General features: G+C 40.9%; 1 protein-coding gene across 2 annotated transcripts in view; it reads right to left on the bottom strand.

Moving 5' to 3' along the window:
- Nucleotides 1–15,190, bottom strand: part of ncor1 (nuclear receptor corepressor 1) — a 50,667-nt gene extending 35,477 nt beyond the window's left edge. The window contains exons 1-10 of one of the 2 annotated variants that reach the window (XM_022745769.1): nucleotides 15,109–15,190; nucleotides 12,010–12,199; nucleotides 8,137–8,231; nucleotides 7,712–7,919; nucleotides 7,289–7,471; nucleotides 5,448–5,561; nucleotides 3,404–3,460; nucleotides 3,242–3,294; nucleotides 2,459–2,525; nucleotides 424–596 (exon numbers count right to left, since the gene is read on the bottom strand). In XM_022745769.1, coding sequence (XP_022601490.1) covers nucleotides 424–596; nucleotides 2,459–2,525; nucleotides 3,242–3,294; nucleotides 3,404–3,460; nucleotides 5,448–5,561; nucleotides 7,289–7,471; nucleotides 7,712–7,919; nucleotides 8,137–8,231; nucleotides 12,010–12,120 — 1,061 coding nt within the window. In that variant the 5' untranslated portion in view covers nucleotides 12,121–12,199; nucleotides 15,109–15,190. Of the gene's footprint in view, nucleotides 1–423; nucleotides 597–2,458; nucleotides 2,526–3,241; nucleotides 3,295–3,403; nucleotides 3,461–3,912; nucleotides 3,915–5,447; nucleotides 5,562–7,288; nucleotides 7,472–7,711; nucleotides 7,920–8,136; nucleotides 8,232–12,009; nucleotides 12,200–15,108 lie in introns of those variants that run through there. The other variant, XM_022745770.1, reaches the window with a different exon arrangement.
- Nucleotides 15,191–15,491: the final 301 nt, after the last annotated feature.

Raw genomic sequence — 15,491 nt, forward strand, 5'->3', positions numbered from 1 at the left:
TATTAAACAGAAGACGTACTGGGCTATAAAACTATGATGATAGAGAAAATAAATATAAATGTATAATTTCTCAGAGAGATACAGACTGAGAAACTGCTTTCTTCAAGTACAGGTCATCCAGTATCCCATAAAGTAAATCAAACGGAGTACAGTAAATCTCCTTCCACCAGCCAATTATGTGTCTGTATTCGAAATGCAAAAATTAATCAATCAAAAGAAAATTTGTCAGCAACAACTCTGATCATTGATCAAATGTTGAAGTAATATACTGAACAAAAATTCCAGAGAAGTCACTGATTCCAAATGCGAATATTTGATGTTTTTAGGAACTATATCTGTAACTATATGTGTGCTTCTGAACAAAGAACCAATCACAGCCAACCGTATGTTGTGCCCCAGTATGTGACAGGTAAATGCTGTTACCTCTGGAAGCGCTCCTGCTGCTCTCTCTGCTTGCGGATCTCAGGGAATTGCCTCTCATAGTACTCCCGTGTTCTGCTCTCCTTGGCTTTGCGTCTGGGGTTGTTCTCCATTCGCTCCACCTTCTTCTCCCACGCTTCCATCAGCTGGTCATAGCGCTGGCAGATCTTCTGTTCCTGCGCACACAGCATGAAAAATGCTGGTCTGTGATACAGACTAAAAGGGCGTCTTCTGATGCTTTAATGTTACCCCAGTGTACGTTACTTAAAATAAGGGCTATCTTGATTTTTTGAACCCAAAGGAGCACTGTTTATATACAACTTTTTTAAAGGGTTATGAAGTTCTGGAGGTGAGAAACTCATGTGTCTAATTGAGCACAGGATGGAGCTCAGTGTGCTGGAGGTACAGTTGGTGTAATATGTTGCTAGGACACTGTAGAGAAGAGGCAAAATAGATGCAAATAATGGAAACACAGGTATTAAAACCAAACCATCAGGTTAAATATCAACAATGACTGTGACATGTCTCTTTTCTAAAGGCAGTGTAGGCGAACATGAATTTTATTTTTTACAGACGTTGGTGAAATCAGTGTTACAGTTTATCTTTGAAAGCAAACATGAGAACTAAAGTAAACAACTACAGACAGGCGGTAGAAAATTGAGGTGAGAGCTGCAGAGTTGAGGGAGAACATGCTGCTCAGGAGCTGGCTGTGTTTGTTGTGGGTTTGTGTTTGTCTTTCAAATTGCCTAAGGCAGTGCCCTGACCCTGGCAAAATTTGTTCTGATGCAACTATTCTGTTTACAAATAGCTTTCATAAGATCATTGCCATTTTGTTACAGATTAATTTTTAATCACATACACATGCAAAAAAAAAAAAAAAAAAAAAAAAAAAATACTAAAATCAAACTCATTTCCAGAGGCGCAAGAGTTAAAATGTTTAGTGAAAATATGGAAAGACTCCTGCATTGGGAGGACAATACACCCTCGTTTCCACTCTGTGCAGCAAGGGACAAACAATTCACCTTCCTCTTGGCATGAAGCCATGTGCACTCTGCCATTGTTCAGAGTCCAAAAGGTCTGTCTGACCCTGACAGGGAACAGCCAGACAAAGGTGGGCCCCACTGAGCCATTGCAATACAAAAAGGGATCCAAATTTTTCAACATGGGGTGATTCAGAAGTATTTAGATCACCGGTTACAGATCAGAGAGACAGAAAGACAGATGTTTAACCAATGTATTGCTTAAATCTGCTCTTTGATGTGACGGTATTTGTTATTCTGTTCTATGTAAAAGCAGTAATTGGTTCACACAATACTTTTCAACAAACAGGGGAAACCTAGGCGTTTCCCATTTGGTCGTACAGTCACTGTAACGAATGCATCACAGTGTTGGTCAGTCGGTCCACTAGTTTAGTTGAGACTGAAATACCACAGCAACTACTGGATGCATTTCCATGTAATGTTGTAGACATTCACGGTTCCCAGCCTACTGACTTTGGAGGTCGACTCTAGCACCATGAGACGTTTGAGGTTTTCAGTGAAACGTCTCGACAACTTAATTTTCATCATCAGGCCTGAATTTTAATTGGATCAATTCCTGGGTTTATCATCAAATATCAATAAGACGAATGACCTGTACCTATTGAATCAGCATACTGATGTTAGCATTTAGCACATAGCAACAGCTTTGCCTAAGTGTAGCCTCACAGAGCTGTTAGCATGACTCCTGATCGGGTCTTTGAGTCAGACGAAGCTACACTGTCTGCCTTCTGAATTTAATTATATAAAAAATACAAATGTTAAAACCAGAAAACCTGTGGTTTGTTGAATTTGTAGCCAGCATTCTGTAGCTTCAGGTAAATAAGGAAGATACAGAAGATTTAACTGTTGCCCGTTCAGCTGAAGTCATCTGAGTGCAGACAGTAAGGTATGATATGACTGTTTCAGTGGCCGTGGGAACGGATGGCGCCGCTAATGTTGTGTCCAGAGCACAAACAGAAATACCTGGAACTTGGTTTCTTAACAGCAGGGACACTTACCCTTTGTTTGCGAGCATGATTCCTCCTCTTAAAGAACAAAATCAGCTTCTTCCTCATGACTTGGTTGCTGAAATACAACAACACATATTATTGTGGTGTTTACAAGAAATCAAGCAAAACTGCACAACACATAAAAAAGTAATGCCCTCTTATTTCATCAGAGAAGATCAATGAGTGCAAAACTAATACAAAAGTGCCTTTGTAAATTTGAAAATTCTTCCAGGGATAGAGCTTAATTTGTTTTCCAAAACCCCCGCCAAAAAATATCTTGAACGTATCACTGTTTATTTGCAAAGTGGCAGACACAAAATACTGGGAAAACTTGTGTTTACTCATGATGGTGGCTGTGGGAGATAACAGTGGGAGAGCTGACCCTGAGAGTGTGGCCTGTACAGCACATTCACACAGAGGTGGTGTCTGTCTCGATAAAAGACTGAGCCAGATGGGCTGCTCTCATGCTGCACACTGATAAGGGTTTTGTCCTACACGGCATGACCTTCAACCCATAACACACACCTACTTTAAACACACCTGATGCCGACACACGTACATTCTTTCGCTTCCGTTCCCAATCACTCTCCTTAGTGTCAGTAGGGCAACTCAATCAGGTGACTCAGCAATCAGATTAGACAGAGTTATCCGCCGGGTTTATCTTGCTGAGCTCCAACACTTTGCTCGGACGGTTCCTATATTGTATTTGTGGTGTGTATCATGTCTGCTGCAACACTCTTGCACCATCATGCGCTCATGAAATGGGTCTGTGGAACAAATGTAGATACTCACGTCTTGATGTTGTCATGGTAAACCTTTGTGTCTGACGGCTGATTATACAGGGGCTAAGAAAAAAGAAAAAAAAGGAACAGGTAGAGGATTATTCCTCGGCTCAGCGTTACTTCTTCCTTAGAGCTCAAGCAAAGACAGAAAATATTGTTAAAGATCACATACCAGCTCAACCTTGGGACCAAGACCCTCCAGTATTTTATGGGCCTCTTCGGCTTTTTTCTAGAAAAATAGACAAGAGTTGACAACATATTTACAAAGCCTACTAAAAGTAAAGAGAGACTGCAATCTGAGCACTTTCAAAGACAAAACATTTTCACCTAAAAAACATACCATCTGAGGATCAGTACTAAGTACAACTGGGTTAAAACTGGTCTTTAGATATGGTGTTTTATGTTTATGAGACATTTTATTGGCTAGAACATAAAGGAAGATTCAATTAAGAAAGTAGCTACATGTGGCCATGCATTGGATAAATCATTTAACCACTTTACAGAAATTTAAATCATCCAGTTAAGTTACTGATCAGGGTTGTGATCTGTTTTATATAAAAGGGGAAAGGTTCAGAAAAAACACTCAAAATAAACCTTGAGAATAGCTTTAAGTCCTTTATGAAGAAAAAAGGATGTTTGCTTGATAATTTTAAAATATTTTACTTTACTGAGGCATCAGACTTCTACATTTTATAAATATGAGACATGAGCAGCTGCCCCTGCCTGAAAGGAGCAAAACATGACACAAGAAAAAAATAAATGTAATATGAAAAATAAAATAAAAAAGGAAGAAAGAACATTTCCACTGCAGTTCCATAATTAATACAGTCGACAAAGACCAGTGCAGACTGTCAGCTTATACAAGACCATCATGACCATTTTCACATTTCATAAGCCTCCATCTACAGCCTGAGACAAACAACCCCGCCTGCCAGACTAAATGCTGCGTACAGAGCTGGAGCAGCTACAGAGCCTAAAGGGTTAACGGCTGACTGAGAAGGAAGGCGTGTCTCAGTGATCTCCTACCACAACACTGTCTGACAGCCATGAACTACAGTGACCTCCATAAACACACACTAGCTCACTCACTCCCTCACTGTTCAGGTGACATACAGATAATGACTTGACACTATTGTATTCAAGGGTGGAAACTAACAGTTATTTTCATTAGTGATTAATCTGCTGGTTAATCATTTTCTTGATCAATCGATTATGCGCTTGACCTATAAAATATCAGACAACAGTGAAATATGACCATAACAATATTGTACAACATGAGGTGAAATATCTCATTTTGTCCAATCAACAGTCCAAAATATTACATTTACTATAATTTAAGAGCAAATCCTCCCATTTGAGAAACTGAAACCATCAAATGTTTTTTATTCATGCATTTTTAATTAAGAAACGACTAACTATTAATGTATTAATATTTAAAAAATTAACCAAAATTAAATCAGCAAATATCTGACAAAAATATACAGCAGTAAAAACATACTTATTTTCTCACTCCTGCCTTCAAAACATCAATAATGCAAAAACCAGAAGGCATTGCAACATGTCTCATCAGGAGACTCACTTGAATATTCTTTCTGAAAATTAAAACATCACGATGCCAAATGCCGTTTTTCGACAGGAGTGGGGATACGCACGCAGAGCTGAGCTGATAAAGCTGCGCCACAGCTCCCACTGGTTCTCTAGTGGAAAGCTTAAATGTGAAGATGCAGTGGCACGAACCGTTTGAATCAGTGGTAACTTGACACAGATCCGAGTACGGCCAAAAGCGACCAGTTAACAGTAAAACAAGGGTGATATTTGAACATACGACCATGCATGTTGGAGTGAAATTAAACTCCAAACCACAGAGATTCAGTTAGAAGCTACAAAAGTCCTGAGAGCTGAGCGCAGACAGACTTAAAGATACGTTTGCAGCCATCAGTTTTGAGCGAGATGACTCAATTTGAGAGAGGAGACTGTCATTGGTTGGCCACGGTCACCACGGTTATCCCCTGCTGTGAGGACGCGGCAGAAGAGCATGTGTTCTCAGCTTGGTGCTTCGCTGCACAATTTAAGGGAGTTTAATCAGGCCAGTGGAAAAACAAACATGACAAAGAAAGAATAGCTGCAATTGTTTAGAGCATAAACAACATGAAGAGAAGGAAGTGAGGAGAACTCATGCTTGTTGCTGGTGTGTCTCGGTGCAGCGGACGACTAACCCTGTTCTCGTCGTAGATGATCTGGACTATGCTGCGGTGCTTGTGCTCCACTGGGGGAGGGGTCACTGGCTTTTCTGGCTCCACTGGCTTTGCTGCTTCCTCCTCCAGTTGTTGCTAAGAGACAACACACAACATTTTGACCAATAGAACACAATAAAAAAGACACACAAAATACACACAGGGAAAATATGTGGAGCCGGTTCTTCTACACTTGACCCAATTAAACATTTTGAATGTTTTTATCTGTATTCATTTTCATACAGAGCAAATGGTGGAAAAAAAAAAAAAAAGATGCATCGACACAGTGTTGATCTGATCTTAGATCCTGGTGTCTGAGGTCCATGCAGGCATTATCTGATTATTCTCTACAGGCTTGTTCAAGTACAGCATTTTTTCAACAGGACTGAAGGTTTCTGCCTTTGAGGCCATGCTGATACTGACAGACAAGCTGAACGATCGTCTGGTAGGTCAGTGTTTACAAGTTAAAGGTTATGTAAACTACCAGGTTACAGGGACAAGATTAGGAGTTCCTGAAATACCTCAAATAAACAAATAAATCCCTGAGTGAGGGAAAAACTGAGAGGTATTCTCTCCTCAAAAGGAATTATAAAAAGATAGAAATAAGAAGACGACTGCAAATTAGATTAAAAAACGAACTAATGCAGACAGGAAGATCAGATAAAACAATAAGGCTTCAGCTCTAAATAAGACGTTTTTGAAAGCACCTTAATGGGAACAATATATAGTAAATGACATGCACAAGCTTGTTAACTCATAGATATGTAAAAGCATCTTATAGCCCAGGTGAACTGATAACCTAAGGCCCTGATCAGACCTGGTATTAACATAGTCTTCAGTGATCCGATCATGAGTGGTGAGCTCTACGTTTGTCAGTTCACAAATGACTTTAAAATGCGTCTCCACATCGCGTCTCGATTGACCACTTGCGATCAGATCTCACTTCTCTGCTTTATATGCAAATAAACACATGTTAATAGTAAAATATTTTCAGTTCATTATGAAAGTGTGGTGGGACTAATCAGACTGGGACAGAGATGCAGTTGAGTGGGCGGTTCTTCACTATGGCCAGGACACATTCACATTCACACTGCTAAAAGAATGTGGACACATGTGGCCCGGACCACCTCCGTGAGGTCTGAGTGATCAGATCTCAAATGTGTCCTCAGACTTTGTGCACTGATTAAAACTCCTCACTGAGAAGACGAGCTATCCTGCAGGAGCCTCCTCACAAACACTGAGTGGAGCCTGTTCACATTAACTCCATGTTTCTCAGTGAAGGGAGGAAGCCCAAACACTGCTGGAAAATTGACAAAGAAAACTGATTATTTTAATTGTGAGCTCAATTTGCTATGCTTATTACATTGCTCACTTCAGCATGATGTTTCTGTGCTTACCCCTTTGGCCTGCGGCTTTTTTTCCATTTATGCCAATGTTCACGTACATTTTTCTATTAACAATATTTGTATTTAAATTGTGCCTGGATTGAACGGACATGTGAGCAATTCAAGTAACAACAGACACCTAAACACATTCATCTGTGTTGATCATCAGCCACTGTCAAACCAGCCCTTTCAAAATCTTCACCAATGCAAATCAACTACAAGACAAAAACTTTTATTATGGTGGTTTATAATTACACATTGTTCTATGAAAAGGCAATTAGCCATTTACATTTTTCCTCATTGCTGTTCTAAAATCACCTCAGTGTATCACGGGTTACTGCTTCATTTAAAAGCTGTTACTTATGCCAAGTTTTCTTACACAACACCCATTGTGTTTGAAACATGTTCAGAGACAAAAGGTCTCACTGGGTAACCAACCTGCTTTTTCTTCAGCTTGAAAATCTGCTGCTCCACTTTAGCAATCTCTCTGTCCACGCGGTCCATACTCTGGATCAGCTCCTCTTTGGACAGTTTGGAGGGAGAAGTGTCCTGCTCTTCCACCATGTGTAGTGTCGCTCCTCCCTGGGATGGGGACTCCACTTTGACAGTGAACTGAGACTCCTGGCAAAAACAAAAAGGGCCACTGAGCTTGTGAAAAACTGCAGCACAAAATCACAAACATCCACAGTCATAGAGTCAGAACAGGTCCTACCGTTTGGTGTGGACTGTATTTATTCCTAATAGTATCTACAAACACATGGTGACAATACAAATCTCTTAAATACATCACTAGTTCTTTCTCATTATGAGGAGAGGGCTGTAAACCATGGTTTAGTTCAATAGTGAACAACTGAGACCTACCTTTTTGACCTCCACAGTGGCTCTTAAGCTGTCCTGTACTGAATGGGGCATGGGCAGGACAATACCCCCAGCAGAGGGGGGAGTGCGAGTGATGTGGGCCTCAGAAACAGTTTCCATGCGAGGGCGTTTAGCCTCCAAGGCCTCATGATCAGGCTGGCCTGTGACGGAGTGAAACTGCTGTTCATAGCCATGGCGTCTCTCCGGAGGCCTGAAGAACAGAATAAACAGTCAAGTTACAGATGTATCAGAAGCCACATCTGTCTGTCTAGATAAATGACTAGCACATTTTAATCTAAGGACATCCATGGCAATATTGAGTGGAGAGCAAGAGGAAAAACTACAATACAATAAAACCCTGCAATACATAAATAAACCCAAATCTATGCACTTATCATCTGTCAGATATTTAGACAACAGGCCCTCACCTTTCAGTTCCAGGGTGGAATTCAGACAGTAAAGATGGTCTTCTCCGACCCTGCGGATCCTGCATGTGAGCCCGATAGTCTGGGACGGTGAAATCCTGAAGGTAAGAGGTACACATCACAAACAACTTCATAAACAGAAGGTCACAACATTATGAAAGAGGCAGAGATCTGTATGGAAAGCGATGGACAGGTCCACTGACCAGAGAGAAAAAGAAAAACAACATCATGAGTTCCTGCAAAGCTACAGCTACAACAAAGCCCTCCTCAGATGAATCAACCGAATCATGCTTACAGAGAGGCGATCAGGCAAGTTTGAACTTTTCACTGTCTGTCTTCGTCTGTGTGATGCAACAGACGCACACAGTTTTTATCTAAACATCCGTCTACACTGGCTGCTTTATTCGCACTTTACACATATCAGTGACCTGAAGCATCTTTTCAGCTTCAAAGTCTTTCTTCTCCCGTCGTATACAACCACAGAGATTGTGTGTTGGGCTGTGAGCCCCGTTAAACGCTGTCTGAGGAGCCTCAGGGTTTGAGGCATGGACTGTATATTTACAATGCCCCAGTTTGGGTTTAAGCAGGGACCTTTGTTGAGTGTCTCACCCCCCCACCCCCACCCCCCACCAACCTCATTTCCTGTAAGCTCTCTGCTGTATCTATCAATCTAATAACAGTGGGATGGCAGTTGGACCACTCAGGACGGTTAACATGGTAAGGACTGGCATTGCAGCGATGAATGATCAAAAGGATCCTGAGAGATTGCGTCCTGCTAAACATGGAAAGTAAGATATTCTTCATGATGGTGGAAGCGCATGACCAGCTGCCTCCTGGCAAACTACATTGACACCTGTCATCAGAAGTCAGGCGTTCCAGGGTTTCTGGATGCGAGGAGCACTCGGCCATGAGCCGAGAACAAATCCAGACAGCCACGTGCAGCAAGTCATATCTCCATGTAATTTGGTTGGATCTTGCAAATGCCTGGATCTGTTCCCCACCAGCTCATCCAAGTCCCCCAGTCTCTCAATCTGGAGATGAGTCAGGAACGATAACATCTCCTTAGAGACTCACCTGACCTGTCTGTTCATAAAACAGGACACAAGTGCAATGCGATGCAGACAGTAGACCAGGGAATCAATGGACTGAAACACCAGGAGATTGTTGGATTGCTGTAGCCAGGTAGGACCAGTTCTGGATTGAGAACAAAGTCACAAAGAAGGAAAGGAATGACCTTGTGATCTCTGAAGTTGTGAAGATGGTCGAGCTATAAAATCAGAGCTGTGAGCTGGATGACCTGGGAGGCTGTGATCAACAGGACTGTTACATGGGTAACATGCGAGTCATGCCCCAAGCAAGGCTGAGCTTCTGGGCCACGTACGATACTCTTCCGGCTCCCTGGAACCTGCAGCTCTGGTACAGCTCAGAGGACACATGTCAACTTCCTGAACTTGAGCTTGCAGCACATCCTTTCTGGCGACAAGGCAGCATTGACGCAGGGCCAGTACGGATGGCCCCACTACCCAGTCATGTGTAAGCTAGCCACGGACGCCAGTTGGTGTTCCTACAATAAATCAGCACAACCTCCCTACAGCCAGATATCGTGCTCTGGTTCTATTGGAAGAGGGAATGGAGGCTGCCTCTGAGAGGAAGGAAGTACTCAGAGCTGTTAGCTGTGTGCTCACAGGCAGGGTGGAGGGCGTTCACTTATCCAGTGGAAGCTGGCTGCAGAAGCTACACTGGAGCATCCACCCAGCGGTTCCTGAAGTCTCTTGGGATCACAAGCTCCAGAGCTGAGGAGGGCTCAGCAGAGGAGGCAGAACAAGGGAGTTTCTGGCTCTGACTCCAAGGAAAAGGACAACGCATGGTGAAAGCAAGGATCCTACGGCTGGCTGCAGAGGGCGGTACGGAGACGAGACATCTCTATTGATGCTCCACCACCTTGAGATGTTCCAGGATTAAACAAGCGAAACATCATTGAAGGGAGTCTCCCAGCTGACGACCCTGCAGCTGCTACAATGACGTGTCAGAAGTGCCTCAGCCAGGAAGGTGGATCCATGTGTGCATTTCAGCATTTGGAGGTCTAATTGTAAAAGATTCAAAACTACTTCAAGGTTCACACATTTATCAGTTAATACAGAAGAAGTTCCCATGTAGCTTGGAATAAGAAGAGAATACCCAAATATCATGTGGATGCTAACTGGAAAGGTGAGAAAAAAAACACATATTTGTAACAGTATACTGTGGAAATGGAAGTGGAACAAGACCCCCCTCCCTTCCCCTCATCAAACATCTCATCAGTCAGTCAGATATTACTGAAACCAGTGGCACGACTCCAGTCTGGAAAACTAAAATGAATTTGTTGATGTCAAGAAAAGTGATGAAAACCTTTTTTCTATCAATGAGCAATTGGTTAAATTTCACATAAATGTTATCAGCACACTGTGACCTCCAAACAAACCTGGACAAGCAAAATCAGTTACAGGAAATATTTCCAAACTCCAGTTTTGTTCCAGATTTAAGCAAACAGTCCAAATGCTCAGAAATGTACCCTCGACAGTTTTCTGTGAAAGTCTGCTTCTGAGAATTGGAAACCAAAACGGCTAACAGCTGTAACAGCATTATCCAATATTCACTACATTCAAATCAGCATGCAACTGGAAAGTGTGATGGAATTAAATACTAGTCACAATATTATAAACATTTCTCATCTTAATTACATTTTAAATTGACAAAAAAAAACAAAAAATTCAATTCTACAGTTTGATTTATAAATCTATAAACAAGTCTCAACTGGACAAATATTGAAATCAAACTGTATTTGTTCACAGGAAGTGACGGTTGTTTTAAGCTTAAAATATTGATGAAACCAGGATCAATACAAAATATTTACACTAAAAGTAACTCCACCAGAACAAGCAAGTAAATCATAGAAAATCATCACATTTCACTTGCAGGTTGCGTACTAGTGAAAATGCTGCTGCAGCCTGGTTCGGGCAACTGAACGCCCAAAGGCTCAAGCCACACTGAAAAATGGTGAGCTAGGATGAGTCATGACTTCTGATTTATTTTCTGTGTGAAGCTGCGAATCCATCGCAAAGACCTCAACAGACACACATTAACTATTCAGATTAAATGTCAACACAGGTAGAGCCACAAAGTAGAGGTTTCTGGCACAACTTCACCTACTTCCAAGGAGCTTGGAGAAAGGAAAAGTCTAAAGAGGTCAAAACTGCAGCAACACTTGCAGTATACAGATGAACTTTTTTGTTAGACCGACAACAAAATACAATAGCAATCACTCAATGCAATCATCAGTAATGCTTCTCACAAGCCTGAAAATAAAAGTCTGAGTTCAACCTGCCAAGTCTGAACCTAACCTCGCTGTTCTTTTTAGTCTGTCTCAATAAAGCCCAGAATCACAATTAAGAGGAGAAAAGGAACGTATTTCAAACGTTAGCCTGCCTCTTCCCACATTTGGATTTGCTGAGTGTACGAAAGTGAAAGCAAAAGTATTACACCAGTGTGCGGCTCTGACTGGAATAAAAACCTTTATAGCAATAAGATACTGTCAAAAATAAAAATTAAATATATACCTTAAGATTCATCACATACAAAATCTTACATTTAACCAGCCCAAAACATGCTGAGTTCAACCCATGCTCATTGTTTGTTGTTTTTGAAGCCATATTTATCTGCAACACACTTATACAGATAAAGTTGAATTATTATCATTATTACTCATAGATATGTATTTACATACTTAATACCTCTGAGTTAAGTCATTTATACTGTACAAGCCAACAGCATCAAGAGCGCTGGCCCAATTATGACGAACATGAGCTCAGATACAGCAAAGCAGAAGTAAGGATTTACCTGTTGGTGGCGCGTGCCGGTGAAGGTGTATTGGACAGAATGTGGTGGGTATCGGCTCTGCTCGCTGCTGAAGCTCCCCTGGCTGGGGGGGTAGCCCGAGCTACTGGACATCCTGGCTCAGTGCTACCGGGCTGCTGCGGCTTCACGGATCAGAGATTTTAGCTAGACCATGTTTGGAGACACAAACCACCTGGCCCAAGACAGAGACATAGATTCATTTTTTTAAAGTCAGATTTTAGACATCACGAAGAATATATAAAAGCAGGTCACAGGTCAGCCACAAATCTCCCATATGATAGTATATTGATTAAAACACAGATCTTATTTGACCAACACAGTCAGTGCAGCCCCTCATCTCTTCTTACATATTTAACTTTTCCTAAATATTGCTCTGTGTTTCAATGCAGGTGAATACAGGCCCAAAGCCCCGACCTGCTCATGTCAGCTCCCGCTGCCAGAGTGGGAAACAGTTTAGAATCAAATTCAAAATACACCCCTCTCAGCTCTTCCTTTACTTTACTTTATGGGGTGTTAATTTAACTCAAAGCCTTTAAACCAAAAGTGCAGAAACAATCTTGGAACTACTGGTGCATTAAAAAAACATTAGGCCACACTGTGCAGCTGCAGCTCTAGAAAACACCAAGACAGTCGTTCTGTGGGTGGAAAAAAAATACCCAAAAAAACAGGGCCTTGTTCTTTGAACACAAATAACTGGGTTAATATGATTTGACTGATGATGGCTTGTTATTAGTCTGAATGTGGATTGTTTGTTACATCCATCAGCTCAAATGTGCAAAAATGCCAGCTTTGTGAGTTGGTTGCATGACCAGAGACAAGACTTTTCGAATTCCCTCCATACAGTCAACATTCAGATTTTCCCCAACCTTAACTGAGATGTTTTAGTTGCCTTCATCGTGCCTCAATTATCCTAAAATCACCACGTATGTATTATTGGAGAAAAAAACTTGACCATTAAACATTTGCAGATACGTTCAGTATAAACATATCAGCAAAAACGCTGCCAGTCGTATTTTGCAGATGTGTTGAATATAACCATTTTAAGTTACCAACAAACAATTTAGGCAGCATTATGCGCAAACATATTGTGCTTATTCAAAACAATTGCATATGAATGTAATTAATATGATGACTGTCTGCTAATAAAGAAAATTTACACACCTAATATCCCAGGAGTTTGCAACAGAACAAGCACTGATTTCGTATTCAGTCTGAAATCTTTATAGGTGACAAAAACATGCTGCCATTAAAGGTTTCAGTGTGTTGGTTTAGAATAAAAAACATAACTGGCATTTCTTGGTTTTTTGTCTTTCTTGTGTGAATTTGTGTTCCTCTGGCTCTGTCATTTTTATTCTAGGTCTGAAAGATTTACAGCATGACCACTATGCCAAGGCATTATGATGCTAACTTCAGGGTTGGAAAAGCTCCAACCACTGCCACCATAACCAGGGTGGGAAGCCGTTATTTTTTTTCAATCCACAGGCCACAGCGTTAGATGGGTCCCAGAATTGAATGCACTTTCACAATTTCAGAAATACTAAAAATATCAACAGTATCTTGACAAAGTCACGGTAGAGGTGACAGTTGCAGTCAATGCAGCTGGTAGAGGCATTTTTTTTTTACCATTAACTAGAGCTTTTTTTAGATTTTCCATTTTTAATTTACAGTGATGTAACTTTGTAAACCATAAAAACAGTAATAAAAGGTTGTCATGTCCCATATCCTCAACACATGGTAATTAAGCTGGTTCTTAAAATGTATACAGGACTCATGTTCAACAAGACCTTTTGACACTGAGCCAAACTCTGAAAGAGCAACCAGCAGCACTACAGCTGCCTCAAAATACTACAACTACTTTTTTATGATTTATTTTTACTGTTCTGTTTTTCTACACATGATCTAATTTGCCTCTACATAATCTTCTCTTGCCTGAGTTTAGTTCAACTGATCAGGAACTTTAACTGCAGTGTGAGGCTTTGACCAAATATTTAAAAGTATGCCTGGCAATCACTGAAACAGGAAACAAAAATTGTTGCACATGCTGCTAGGAAGGATTTTGTCATCTTTCAAGTGAGGTCTTTTCTACAATTTTGCTCAATGTTTTAAAAACACATTGTTTACATATTAAAACAAATAGAGACCTCTTGGGTTCAAGTCTGCATCACAGCATCCTCCATGTTCAGCAAGACTTTAAGTCCCTGCCTCTTCGATTATTCAAAGCAACTAAGTGTGCAGGATAACTTACCCTCATCAATCAGCTGTTGCAGTCCTTGTTAGTGACCTGATCATCCATAACCTGTTTCTGGTTTTATCCCCGTTTTAGTATTAACTTGGATAGAAATCAATGATGGGAATAATTTATTGGACATATTAAGAAATACAATTTAAGCTGTATCCCTCTCTCATCCTTTTTACCATAGATCACGAAAGTAGATAAAAGAAATTGTAATTACAGTACATGCGCTGTGTGTCCCCTACCTCTGTCATTTCCATTTCAACAGTTTATAATCGTATTTTCCATCGTGGTTTAAGCTATTTTAGAGAGTACATACATGCAGTGTGCATTGCTACTGTAAGCTTTTGTTGTTCCACCATGAAGATCTAATAAAAGTTATTTTAGAAAGCATATTCAGTGGTGTCTCTGATGATTTACATGCAAACTCTGCAGCTATTGTGAACTTCGGGAGCCTATACACAACATAGACGCGAGAAATACTGCTACTGTGCATTGTTATTGTTGTCTTTTAACACATACTGTCATATAAACGCAATTGGATTTGTAGCTTATCTTGGGGGATGGGTCTATTTCCACAACAGAGAGCTCTTCCGGAAATGCACCAAAAACATGCAAAACAATAACCATCGATTCAAAAGTACATGCTACTTCACCACTTCATTGTTGAAACATGACGTTTAAGATGTTGTTGTTGTCGCTAGCTAGCTAACTTAGCCTGTAATTCACCTTTGAATTCTCAACCACGTCGCCATCTTGCAAGGCAGATTTTCAGCGTAGACCGGGGCGCTTAAATAGCGTGCTAATTAGACATATTCCTTTGCTTCGCATTAGCGATTAGCACTCACCTCATATTTAGGAAATATAGCGATGGGAGAGAAAGGTACCCCTGGACAGAAATATGTGTCAATTGTTGATTGTAAATCCGCGGGTTATGGGCTGTGGACGACTGGGCAGACTGAAGGCTGCGCCGCATTTGTCGGTCGATGTCCTGACAGGGTAAAATAAAATGTCCGTACTCGGTTTAATCCACAGGACACTGGCATTCTTCGACACATGTGTATGTGCGAAGAAAATTGTGGTCTTTGAATTTACAAAATGAGATGACAGATACGACAGTATTTTGATAAATAATTTAGATTTTCAATTTAGATTTTTATGTACCTGCAAGGATAATGCAGTGTGACAGCTAAATCTTCCCCTCAAACATGGTAACGTTTCTGTTGTTTGT

This window comes from Seriola dumerili, unplaced genomic scaffold (assembly GCF_002260705.1).
Source record: "Seriola dumerili isolate Sdu_G_001 unplaced genomic scaffold, Sdu_1.0 BDQW01000091.1, whole genome shotgun sequence".
NCBI lineage: Eukaryota > Metazoa > Chordata > Actinopteri > Carangiformes > Carangidae > Seriola > Seriola dumerili.